General features: G+C 57.7%; 1 protein-coding gene across 19 annotated transcripts in view; it reads left to right on the top strand.

The window, feature by feature from the left end:
* Nucleotides 1–11,902, top strand: part of PLEKHA6 (pleckstrin homology domain containing A6) — a 145,767-nt gene that overhangs the window by 109,250 nt on the left and 24,615 nt on the right. For 8 of the 19 annotated variants that reach the window (XM_058700881.1, XM_058700887.1, XM_058700878.1 and 5 more), the window contains 6 exons: nt 1,702–1,802; nt 5,271–5,473; nt 6,964–7,515; nt 9,199–9,721; nt 10,216–10,302; nt 11,443–11,496. In XM_058700881.1, the coding sequence (XP_058556864.1) occupies nt 1,702–1,802; nt 5,271–5,473; nt 6,964–7,515; nt 9,199–9,721; nt 10,216–10,302; nt 11,443–11,496 (1,520 nt within the window). Of the gene's footprint in view, nt 1–1,701; nt 1,803–4,789; nt 4,807–5,270; nt 5,474–6,963; nt 7,516–9,198; nt 9,722–10,215; nt 10,303–11,442; nt 11,497–11,902 lie in introns of those variants that run through there. The other 11 variants (XM_058700891.1, XM_058700885.1, XM_058700879.1 and 8 more) reach the window with 8 other exon arrangements.

Genomic DNA, 11,902 nt, shown 5'->3' with positions numbered 1-11,902 from the left:
GCTTGGTCCCTGGTGCTGAGCCTCTGGGACCCAGGGCTGACTGGAGCCAGAGCATGAACGAATATGAAGGAAAGCCAGGCCCTCTGCAGACAAGAGACTCTGTGACTGGCGTGAGGGTAGAAACTTAAGAGCTGTGGACTCAAGAGGCACTGTGATGGGGGCCACCATCCACTGAGAGATGCGCTCAAGAGACCCCGTAAACACTGGCCTGGGGACTACCAGGCAGAAGGCCATCACCCCCAGGAGATGGCAGCCTTTGTTTCCCTGAAGAAGCCCTGGGTCCCCGGCCCTGGGTTCCTCCTGATCCTTTGGCTTAGCCCTTCCTCTGTGTACCATGCTGAGTCTGCATAGGAAGCTGGACCTTAAGCCAAGTATCTTATCTAAGTGATGAGGAAGAAGAGAAGGGGAACCCATGAGCATATAATCCCAGAGACCCCTTCTGAACCCTGAGGGTTTTGCAGGGTCTCTAGCCTGACTCAAGAGCAATACTAGGGAAATGGGGAGAGGCTTGCCAGGGCCTCAAAGTTGCCCCCCCACACCTATTTCACAGAGCACCCCCACCTTCCGTGGCTCCTGCTGACACCTGGGGGCCTGACTAGCTAATCCATCAGGCTCCTTTGGAGATTCGGGATGAATTATGTAACAGCCTGGCTGTTAGCCTGATCCGGGGAACAGAGGGCCAAGAGGTTACGCAGGGGCATGTCTTCCTGTGGAGACATGGGGGCCATAGAGGGGAAGGCAGACCCTTGTCAGGAGAGGACAGAGCAAGCTGCTGGGTGACTGGGAAAACCTTGGAAACGGTTACCCAGAGGAGCCTGAGCCGAAGAGGGGACTATCCTCTCTGCCCTGCCCGATCCCATTATCATCCATGTGTATCCCTGTCAGAATTGTCATGCTTGCAGAGTCTCTATAGACAGGAAAGTGGTTAAGAATGCCTGCTCAGGGGGCACCTAGGTGGCTCAATTGGTTAAGCGTCCGACTCCGGCTCAGGTCATGATCTCACGGTTCGTGAGTTCGAGCCCCGCGTCGGGCTCTGTGCCGACCGCTCGGAGCCTGGAGCCCATTTCAGATTCTGTGTCTCCCTCTCTCTCTGCCCCTCCCTCGCTCACGCTCTGTCTCTCAAAAATAAGTAAACATTAAAAAAAAAAAAAATGCCTGCTTGGGAGTCAGACTTCTTGGGTCCAAAGACCAATCCACCACTCTCTACTTAAGTAACCTGGGACCAATTACTTAACCTCTCCGCTGTATCTCAGCCTCCTTCCCCAGAAAATGGGGAAGCAGCAGGATCTTTTCGTGGGATTGTTGGTACGGTGAAATCCTTTAAGGCAATTAACTTAGAACGGGACCCGGCGTATAGCAAACCCTCCGTAATGTCAGTCGTCACTTATCTGTTTACCCTAAGGTAAGCTCCTGGAGGGTGCGTACCACTTCTCTCTCGTTCGCCTCTCTAGTCCCAGTATCTAGAACCGTGTCTGCAAGGCCACCGGGGTTCCCTACCTCCCGGGAGCGTGCCTCGCGTTGTTGTACAGAGCACACCCTGGCTGCTTGGTGGGTGGCGGCCCCGAGTCCTGACAGGCCGTAGATGAGCCACAAGTATTTATCGGTATCTGTCGTAAGAGGGCTGATACCCTCCTCTCTCTCTCCCCCTCTGCGCGGGCCACGGGCACGTGCGTCTCACCCGGGCCTCTGTTCACCCGACAGATGAGAAGGAGGAGAGCATCCTGGGTAGCATCCCGCTCCTGAGCTTCCGGGTGGCGGCAGTGCAGCCTTCGGACAACATCAGCCGAAAACACACCTTTAAGGTCAGTTGGCATTTCTCTCCCAGGCCAGGTGGGGGAGGGGGGGGCCTGCTCTTGTAGAGCACGCGCGGGACTGGAGAAGGATCACGAGCCACCTCCCCAAGGAGCCCCCCAGTGGTGGCGGAAGGAAAGAGTAGGCAGTGACCCCTGGACTCGCTACAGGCTGTTGTAAGGCTGAGGAGAGGCCCGAGAGGCCGCCTCCTCTTACCTCGGGAGTCAGGTGGGGCCCGTGGAGATATGGATGGTGGTCCCACAGTTGTTCCTGGGGCGGGGGCGGGGGGGGGGGGAATGAACCCTCTGCGCAGTGGCCTATAGCGTCGGTCGCTGCAGAAATTCCTCGCAGCAGAGGCAGGGGCCGTGGCTGGTGGGGTTCTGACATCCTTTCTGGAAAGGAATCCTCCCTACACCGAGCCCAGAGGACTGGACGCCCAGTCACACCGACTCAAATTTCAGCCTCTAGAGAAAATCGGGAGTTGGGTTTGATGGCAAATCAAGAAACGCGAACCTCCCAGTAGAGAGCAGTTTGGGAGAACAAGAGCGCGGGAAGACGGGCCTCGCGTGGGCCTGCTCAGTGTCACTCCCTGAGAACCCCTGGGGAATCCACCCATCAAAGACACACTTGCAGCTGGCTCATCACAGGCCAGTGTTTTTCCACATTTAAAAATTCATGACCCACTGAAAACAATAAAAACCCCGTGCCCTTTTTGTACTTGATGACGCAAAGACCATAGGCTCCTTTCACTTCCAAATATAAAATCTGGGTACCAACCATGCCTTGCCCTAGCACAAAGCCATCTGTCCCCTAGTTGAGAATTGCCGTCCACGACCCTGAAAACCTAAAGCCGTGGTGTTAGGTGATAGAAACTGCCGCTAACACCAGGTCAGTATCTGAGCCTGTAGGACCTCAGAGCCTGCCCCCTCCTGTCCTTCAGACTCTGCTCACCTGACTGTGGAAGAGAGGTGGGCCGCACGCCCAGGTGTCGCTCCAGAGGACAGAACCAGGAGGGGCTTCTTTGGCACATAATTAGTTCCTAGCCTCCTAGGGTCCTGTCTGCCAGAGGTGTGAACAGAATGAGCTGGGGGAAATAGAAACAGGTTGTTGAACCAACAACAGAAAGTCCTACTATACACATTCGCGCACACACCCACACAGTCAAACAGCCTGTCTTACCCTCCCCTCCAGACCTGTGCACAGACACATCCACACTCCAGCTCGGAGCTCTGCCAGCCACAGGAATTCCATCAGGGCCCCGAGTGACTGACACACACACACACACACACGCACGCGCACACACGCACACACGCACACACACCCTCCATAGCCCCAGCTCGCCGTGCCCATCAGCCCCTCTCCTCCTTCCCTTTCCCCCGAGAAGCGCACTGCCTCTTTAAAACCCAACTCTGAGGGCTGTGCTCAGTGGCCCACAAAGGGTTCCGATTGTGGCTATCGAGTGGCCCTTCCCCAGGGAAGGGAGGGGAAGGGAACGGAGACAGATGGGAGGCTTGTCCTGTTACGGCCACCAAGTGAAACTCTTGGATGGCTAATAATGAGCCGGGCACTGTTTCTGCCCAGCCTGCTGCTGAATGCCTTAACCTCTTCCTAACCCAGCCCTGTTGGGGGCTCAAAGGACTTCACCCCACTGGGGACCTCCCTCAATATCATGGCCCAGTTTCACAATGCCAGGCTGGTGTCCCCCTCCGGCTCGCCATCAACTGCCCTGTCTTCTCCCAGGATCTGCCTTTTCCTGTTGCAAGCGGTTCCCGTGCCTTTGCTTTCTCCTTGTTTCCCTGTGGGCACGTTTTGTCCTCTAGCTTGACCGTGAGCTCTTCAAGTGCAAAGAGCAGGTCTGTTTTCCTGTGACTGGTGCCAGAGCAGAGCTCTGCACACGCGGGGCGCTCACGAGCAAATTAATTCACTTGCTGTCCGCTCCTACCAGCCCCAGGTCACACCCACAAGACCTGCCTGTGTCTCTCTCTCCTGTACAATAACCCTGTGTCCTCCACTCCAGGAGGCCAGCCTGGGCCCCTGCTCTCCGTACCCTTGTGCAGTTTCAACCCCAAGGTGCCTCCTTACAGTTTCACTGCCTAGAAACACGTCCCGCTGCCCACAAGCCAGCCCCCTGCTGGAGGGTGGGAACTGGCAGGATCCAGAGGAAAGAGGCCCATCTCTACTCCTCGAGAAGTAGGACATGTCATTGCGTGATGACTCCCGTCAGAAGGGGATCGTGTGCTGGGGAGGGGTGGCACAGCAGGGCGAATGTCCAGCCAGGAAAGCATGTGGGAGGTGTGGGTTTGACACAGTTTGACACAGCTGCTTCGGAGAGCCCTGGGGCTTGGTCAGGAGAGCCCTGTCTTCTCTCCTTCCAACCCTCAGAGACCCATGATTTCACACCCATGGGGTCAGAGACCAAAGTGAGGTTCACATCTGAGACTAGTAACCACCCGGATTTCTCATGTCGAGTGGGGTAAACCGGGCTACCTGCTTTTTCCGGGAGCCTGAAAGTCTCACCAGGGAAGCATGCTGAGGTTCCAGAAAGAATTCGGCTCTGGAGCATCTCTTCCTTGTGGCCTTAGAACCTGGAGTCTCACCAGGTAGAGCCCTCCCCATTAAACAGGTGCAGCGCGTCAGGCCAGAACAAAAACCCAAGTTGTTTGCAGCTGCAGAGCCGGAGTCAGGGACAGCACCGACGCCCTGAATCCTCCCCGCCAACAGCCCCGATTGCCTTGGCGCAAGCTCTGCCCTCCCCGCTCTCGGCGGGCTGAACCGGGAATCGCTGGGTGCTGTCGTCCCAGTGGTTGACAGCCAGTAGAAGGGGGTAAACTGAATAGCTCCCCACTTCCCTCTGCTCCTCAACCTTCCTGCCACGTCATCTTCTGGCTCTCCCTCTGGTGTCTGGTTGACCTGTTCTCTGCTTCTCCTCCTTCTGACTGCGTGAGGACCCCTCCTCTGGACAGGAGCTCTCTTCTGGGTTCCCGCCTGCCGCACCTGCTCGCGGCCACCAACTAGGTAGCGTGCTCTAACAGTCCGTGCGTGCCCCTTGCATGCCCAGGGAGGTGGAGGCCTGGCTGTCTCTGCACAGAAGAGACGGCACTCGGTCCTCAGAGGCCAGGCTGGGGCCGAGGCTGGCATGTGCTCGGGGGCGGGCCCCCCGGGGGCGGGGGGCGGGGGGCATCTCTCTCAGACATCGGGTAACTGCCCTTCAAATCAAAGACGGAATTTGATGGGAGAGCGGGCACGGTAATTGCGCTTCCTGTTTGTAATCACTTCAGGTGGGGCAGGTAAGCTTACCTGGCCATTGGGCGGCTTATTGGGGTCCAGAGAGCTAGCCAAGGCGGACGCCTAGACGCCAGCTGGAGCCCTTGGCCTAGCTCGGTTTGCGCCTGAGCTCCTTGTGGGGAAAAGAGCTGCAGGTCAGGGGGACGGCCCGCCTGACCGCCTGTGCTGTGGGTGTGGGTGTCTTCTCCCGACAGGTGACCACGTGCTGGGTGGATGAGGCCGGGGCCAGTTCCACGCACTGCCTCTCCCCACAGGCTGAGCACGCTGGGGTCCGCACCTACTTCTTCAGTGCCGAGAGCCCCGAGGAACAGGAGGCCTGGATCCAGGCCATGGGGGAGGCTGCCCGAGTACAGATCCCCCCAGCCCAGAAGTCGGTGCCCCAAGCTGTGCGTCACAGGTGAGTCCCAGGGCACAGGGCATGGGGGTGGGGCGTGCTAGAGAAAGAGGATCAAGGAAGCGCCCCACTCTGTGTCCTGCTGAGCCCGGCGTGCTGGCTTGAACCTCTGAGAACATGTGAGCCGCTCCTTGCCTCCTAGCAGGGCTGAGTGATTCCAGAGCCTGGAGTCTCCCTTCCCTTCCCCCTGACCGGTTCTTCCTCTTCTCTCTGGGCTGGTGGAGGCCAAGAGAGAAGCCAGGTTCCATCGGGGCCTGGCCAGGAGCCAAAGACCAGGGTCATTTGCTCATTTATTCTTGGCTTTGCACATTAAACCCATGACCTCTGGAGGAGGGTAGACTCAGGTGCGAATCCCAACTTAGCTACTTGCTCACACTGTGACATCAGGGTGATCACTTAACCTCTCTGAGCCTGAATTTCCTCCCCGTGAAGGCAGCAGTTATAATCCTACCTCATAGGGGCAGCCGGGAAATCCTGACATACAGTGAACACTCAGCCCATGGCCGCCCCATCACCCCTGCCACCTGTCGCCACCCACAGCCTCACGGCCTGTCTCTGCTGGAACCGGGTAGATGGGAGTCTTGAGTTAGATTGTTAACAGGGATCCAGAAGAAGGAGGTTTTTACGATACAGACTCCAAGTCTATTTTAGTGTCTTAGAAGTGTTTACCAGGCAACGCTACAACAAGGATGCTTGAATCTGTTGAATTTGAGAAGCGGTAGGGAAAACATCGTCACGAGGTCCCATCTTCACTTCAGCTGAGGGGCGCACTTCCAGAAGTTTGCTCATTTAGTTCATAAATATTTACTGGAAATAGGTATGTGTGAGGCACTGTAGGGGGCGCTAGGAAAACAAGGGAAGACCAGTCTACATGCTTCTGCTTCGTGGAGCTTACGTTCAGGCGGAGTCTGTCCCCGAAGAAGCTTGTCCTGGAGAAGAAACTAGCATGCTTCTAAGCCTAGGATGTTTGAGGCAACAGCTTAGGCGCCTGGCGCCCGCCGTGTTTGATCGCACGGTCCTACGAGGGGAGCGACTGTTATACCTGTCCTGCCAACGAGGAGCCCAAGACTTGCAGAAGTTAAGGAACTTGCATAGGACAGCAGGCTGAGCTGTAACGAGCCTCCATGGCCGAAACATCAAGGACAGTCACTATCATGAAGCTTTGGTGTAGTGTGCACCGAGTTTGGGGGGCTGGAGTGGGGACAGACTGCAGAGGAGACCAAGTCTGGGGCGGGTTAGTCTTGGCCATAGCTTCCGAAGGCTGGATGCAATGCAGGTCAGCAGAAGGGAGCAGAGAGTGGGCCGTGGAGAGGACCTAGAGGGGGAAAAGAGCACACCACGCGTGGGCAAGAGTGCACTGTGTTTTCAAGTAACTGCCCGGGCTGGAGCAAGAAAGCAAAGTGGGCATTTGGGAAACAGAATTGTCATTCATTGAATCCCGTTTCCATCGCTACCTTCCTGCCCACCCTTCTCCACTCCTTTTTCCTTCCCAGTCTACCACCCCCTGCCCAGCTCGCTGCTGGGCTGGAGTCACTTACAACATCTCCCTTGGCATCCTGCAGCCATGAGAAGCCAGACTCAGAGAACATCCCTCCTAGCAAACACCACCACCAGCCGTCCCACAACAGCCTCCCCAAGCCCGAGCCAGAGGCCAAGACTCGAGGGGAGGGTGACGGCCGGGGCTGCGAGAAGGCAGAGCGGAAGCCCGAGAGGCCTGAAGTCAAGAGCGAGCCTCTGGTGAAAGCCAATGGCATCCAAGCCGGACCGGAACCATCCTCGGAGCCGGGCAGCCCTTACCCCGAGGGCCCAAGGGTCCCAGGGGGAGGAGACCGGCCCGCCCAGCCCAATGGCTGGCAGTATAGCTCCCCGAGCCGGCCGGGGAGCACAGCTTTCCCGCCTCCGGACTCAGAGAGTGGGGGGCACCAGCGGAACTTCCCCCCACGTGCCAACCCCGACAAGATTGCCCAGCGCAAGAGCTCCATGAACCAGCTGCAACAGTGGGTGAACCTGCGCCGGGGGGTGGCGCCCCCTGAAGATCTCCGGAGGTGAGTCCTGATGGGGCGTAGGCGTGGAGCTGGGGTGCTGCGATGGCCAGGGGCGGGGGCTGGGGTAGTAACACTTGCAGCTTCCCTTGCTGGAAGCCTTCGGGAAGCCAGGCTGAGTTGGGAAACCAAGAAGACTCCAAAACCCAGGGTCTCAGGCTTGTCCAGATCCTTTCCTGTCCCCCGTGGCACCGTCTGTGGAGTGTGACCCCTGCCCGATTCCTGCCCTCTCTGATTGCTTCAGAGACAGGGTCGGAGTCCCCGGCACCTCTCCACAAGGATGCTGGGTGCCCAGGACACGCGCAGGCAGTCATAGGAGGGGCCTCGGCCTTGCTCCTGTCAGATATCCGTCTGTGCTTCCCACCCTCTTACAACAGCCCCTGTTCCAGCGTTTCCACCACCGTGAGCCTCACTGACTGCCAAGCCCACTCACCCCATTTTTGAACGGCTCTAATTGTTTGAAAGTCTTTATTTATTGCAGTTGTAAAAAAAGAAAAGAGGGGCGCCTGGGTGGCTCCGTCGGTTGGGCGTCCGACTTCGGCTCGGGTCATGATCTCCATGGTTCGTGGGTTCGAGCCCTGCATCGGGCTCTGTGCTGACAGCTCAGAGCCTGGAGCCTGCTTCAGATTCTGTGTCTCCTCCTCTCTCTGCCTCTCCCATGCTCATGCTCTGTCTCGCTCTGTCTCTCAATAATAAACATTAAAAAAAATTTTTTTTTAAAGAAACGAAATGAAATGTTGCCACTCACTGATCCTAGTCCTGCCCTCTAGACCAATTTCCTCCTTTGTCCAGTGACTGGCTTTCAAATACTGGAAGACATTTATTAGCCTGATAGCATTCATCTCGTTCATCTCGGGACAAGTGGGGCTGCTGCTCCCTCCCCTGGGTGTGGGCGGCTCCAGGGACCCCAGGTGACACCTTCAGGAAGGCTACTCACCTCTGGTGGCACTCTGCTGCTCGGGACATCTGGCCTGCCCCAGGGGTGAGCGCCTCACTTGGGATGCATCCCAGGAACCTACCGGTCCCGCCCTTGACAAGAACATAAAATCTGGGGAGGCGCCCTTTTGTCCCCCCTGTGTTGGGTGTTTCCCCTCCTCCCTGCCCCAGGTGCCTGGTATGTTCCCTTTCCTTCAGCTGTTTGCTGCTCTGAAAGGATCTGATACATTGTGCTTCAAGCTGGGATAGAACTAACAAGGCTTAAAGTTTCTTCCCAGGAAGCTCTGAATGTGAAATTTCTAGCCTCCGGTTGTTGGTTGAAGGAGGAAGCTGCTTTTTTGTTTTTTGGTTGTTTTTTTTTTTTTTTTTTTGAGATACAGTTGTTTTTTTTTTTTAATTAATTTATTGAGAGAGAGAGAGAGCGCGCGCGCGACAGCGAGAGAGGGAGAGAGAGAAGCCCAAGCAGGCTCCCTGATGCAGAGCCTGATGCAGGGATCAGACTCACGAACCGTGAGATCGTGACCTCAGCCCGAGAGGGAGGAAGCTTTGAGGGAGTTTCCCTGCACCTCTGGAAGCAAGCCTCAGTGCCCAGGCAGTGGCTACCTCTGTGTGCTCCCAGGGTCAGCCTGGGGCACCATTCACCTGTTCACGGTCTGCTCTAGGCTGGAGGACACAGAGGCGGGGCTGGGGCACAGATGGGTGGGTGGGGTTGTGCTCATTCTGGCTTCCTTACAGTGTCCTCTCTCTCAGTCCCTCTAGGTTCTACCCCGTGTCCCGCAGGGTCCCTGAGTATTATGGCCCCTACTCCTCCCAGTACCCTGATGATTACCAGTACTACCCACCAGGGGTGCGGCCCGACAGCATCTGCTCAATGCCAGCCTATGATCGGATCAGCCCACCCTGGGCCTTGGAGGACAAGCGTCACTCCTTCCGCAATGGAGGCGGCCCTGCCTTCCAGCTTCGGGAGTGGAAGGATCCTCCAGGCTACGGGCGGCAGGATGGCACCATCTGGCTCCCCGGCCCCTCCCCCTCCCGGCAGCCGGTCTATTATGATGAGCTGGATGCCACATCCGGCTCCCTGCGCCGCCTGTCCCTGCAGCCCCGCTCCCACTCCGTGCCCCGCTCGCCCAGCCAGGGCTCCTACAGCCGCGCCCGCATTTACTCCCCCGTCCGCTCACCCAGTGCCCGTTTTGAGCGCCTGCCACCTCGCAGCGAGGACATCTATGCTGATCCCGCTGCCTATGTGATGAGGCGATCCGTCAGCTCCCCCAAGGTGAGCCAGCAGCGCGCCCCCTCCTTCCTCATCCCCTGAGGTCCCCCACGAGCCTACTACCATCTGCGGAGAAGATGTGCAGGTGTGCAGGCATCTGGGACTCTTGGGGTCACTGTGCCCCATGGGGACACACACCGTATGTTGGCAGGAGCCACGATGATGCCCAGGACGCCACTGGCCCTGCAGTTCTGCCTGTGGGAGAGCTGCTTTGGGGGATGTGCTCTGCTCTGACCCCTGCACAGGAACACTGGTGCCCTTCCCCAGGTTGTGCCGGGAACCCTAATTCCTTGTCGGAGGGCAGAGAGGGTTCTGTCTTTTGAGGACTGGACGGGTCACTGCAAGGCTATCGCAGTGGATAAATGCTGCAAATCCATTTGAATTTGGAGTCTGCTCTGGGACAGGATACAAACATCCCTAACCTTGAACGTTAGTTGGTGGGGAAGTCCGTGTCCCAGCCGGACCCCCTCACCTCTCCAATCCCCTTTCTCTTCCAGTATGATTACCTGGGAGACAGGCGGCCAGTCCCTGCAGGACTGTTCCCCTACAACTACCCACCATCCCCCACGGCCCACGATAAGATGGTACGTCCTCTCCTCCCGTCCGCTGCCCGCACGACCTCTCCTCCCAGAGCGGGGGCCCAACTAGGGCAGCCACAGGGGTGCTCTGTGCCCGGTACCTGGCCCTCCTGGTTCTCAGCAACCTCTGGATACCTCCTCCCTCCCGGCCGGGACTCTAACCCCAACGCAGAGCTTGATGCCAGTTACCCCCAGCTCTGTGACATAAGGTAGAGGAGCAGGGACTGACTAGATCTGGAGGCGCGTGATGTCCTGATCGTCTCGACTCCAGAACAGCCTCCCGTCCAACATGGTCAGGGGCTTGGGTCACGGCCTGGGAAGAAAAGTTAGGTCCGAGTGTCCATTAGCAGACGTCTTCTCCAAGTCTGTCCTTGGCCTGGAGTGCGGCTTCTGGGAAACGACACAAGTGGTGGGATTAAGGAAGAAAAGATTTTCCATGGTGTGTCTTTTCCTTTCCTCCCTGCTTTCCACTGGTCTCTCCCTGGAATCTGTTCTCCGGAGAATTTTGGTCTCCACCGGTCTCCACCCGGAGAACTGGATGGAGACGCCCCACCGGGGATGCTGAGGAGGGTCACAGGAACCAACAGGCAGAGTCCTTGTCCCCGAAGTCCTGTTGCTGACCCCTGTCCTGACACAGCCCCGGGAGGCCAGGGTGGAGGAGCCTGTGCAGGCGTGGAGGGGTGCCCCTTCCTTCCTTCTCCCTGATCCTTCTCTGTCTAAGCCCTAGCCCTGACACACAGCACGTGCACCCACCCAGAAACCATGGATTCTTCCAGAAAACCCAGGAGCTGGTAGGGAGGGCCAACTGCATTGCTTCAGTGGTGTTTCCCTCTCCCAGGGGAGGGCCCGGCGGACGGGGAGCCCTGGAACTGGGGCCCTCGAGCTGGGGCCAGAGTGAGTCCCTCCTCTGGTTGAGGCGTCCAGGAGGCAACCTCGGTGCCTGCCCCCAGCCTCTTTCCTTCCCTTCCCCAGAGCTCCTCAAGGATAGACAGAGGCCTCTCTTTGACCTTGCCCCCACTCGCCCCCCCCCGCCCCCCCCACCCCCGCCCCCCAGCTAACTCTTAACTGCTTTGCTTCCTTTTTATTGTTTTCTGTTGTCCTGTTCCTGTTTGTTTGTGTTGCTGTTGGGCCTCGGGCTCCGGGTAGGATGAACTTTTAGACCTTCAGTTGCAAAGAAACCTAGAGTATTTGGATCAGCAGGTAGGCAGAGCTGGTGCCCCCTCCCATTCCCCTGCCCTCCTGTCGTGTCTCCCTGCTCCTCCCCACCTTCTCATCTTCCCTCCATTTGACAACCTTTGTTGGCATCCCCCCCCCCCCCCCCCCCCCCCCGACACAACAAAGTGGCTTATATTTTGGTTTGCGCCTTCACGCCCCTCCCCCCTTCGCCTCAAAGCCCTTTAGGGCAGCTGGGAGTTTCCTGGGGAAAAGGAGAATAAGAAATGACCACATGAATAATTAATGCCACCTCCTATTTGTTCAGGCCAGATGGAACTGTCCCTGGGGGGTAGGCGGGAATTTGCATTTCTGCTGGAGAGAGCAGCAGAGACCTTGAACAGGGGGTGAGCGCCAGGCAGGGAGGTGGGGGGTGGAGGGGGCTGGCTAAAAT

The sequence above is a fragment of the Neofelis nebulosa genome, chromosome 15 (genome assembly GCF_028018385.1).
Source record: "Neofelis nebulosa isolate mNeoNeb1 chromosome 15, mNeoNeb1.pri, whole genome shotgun sequence".
NCBI lineage: Eukaryota > Metazoa > Chordata > Mammalia > Carnivora > Felidae > Neofelis > Neofelis nebulosa.
Note: the sequence above shows the minus strand (reverse complement) of the source record. Positions and strands in the feature narration are given on the sequence as shown.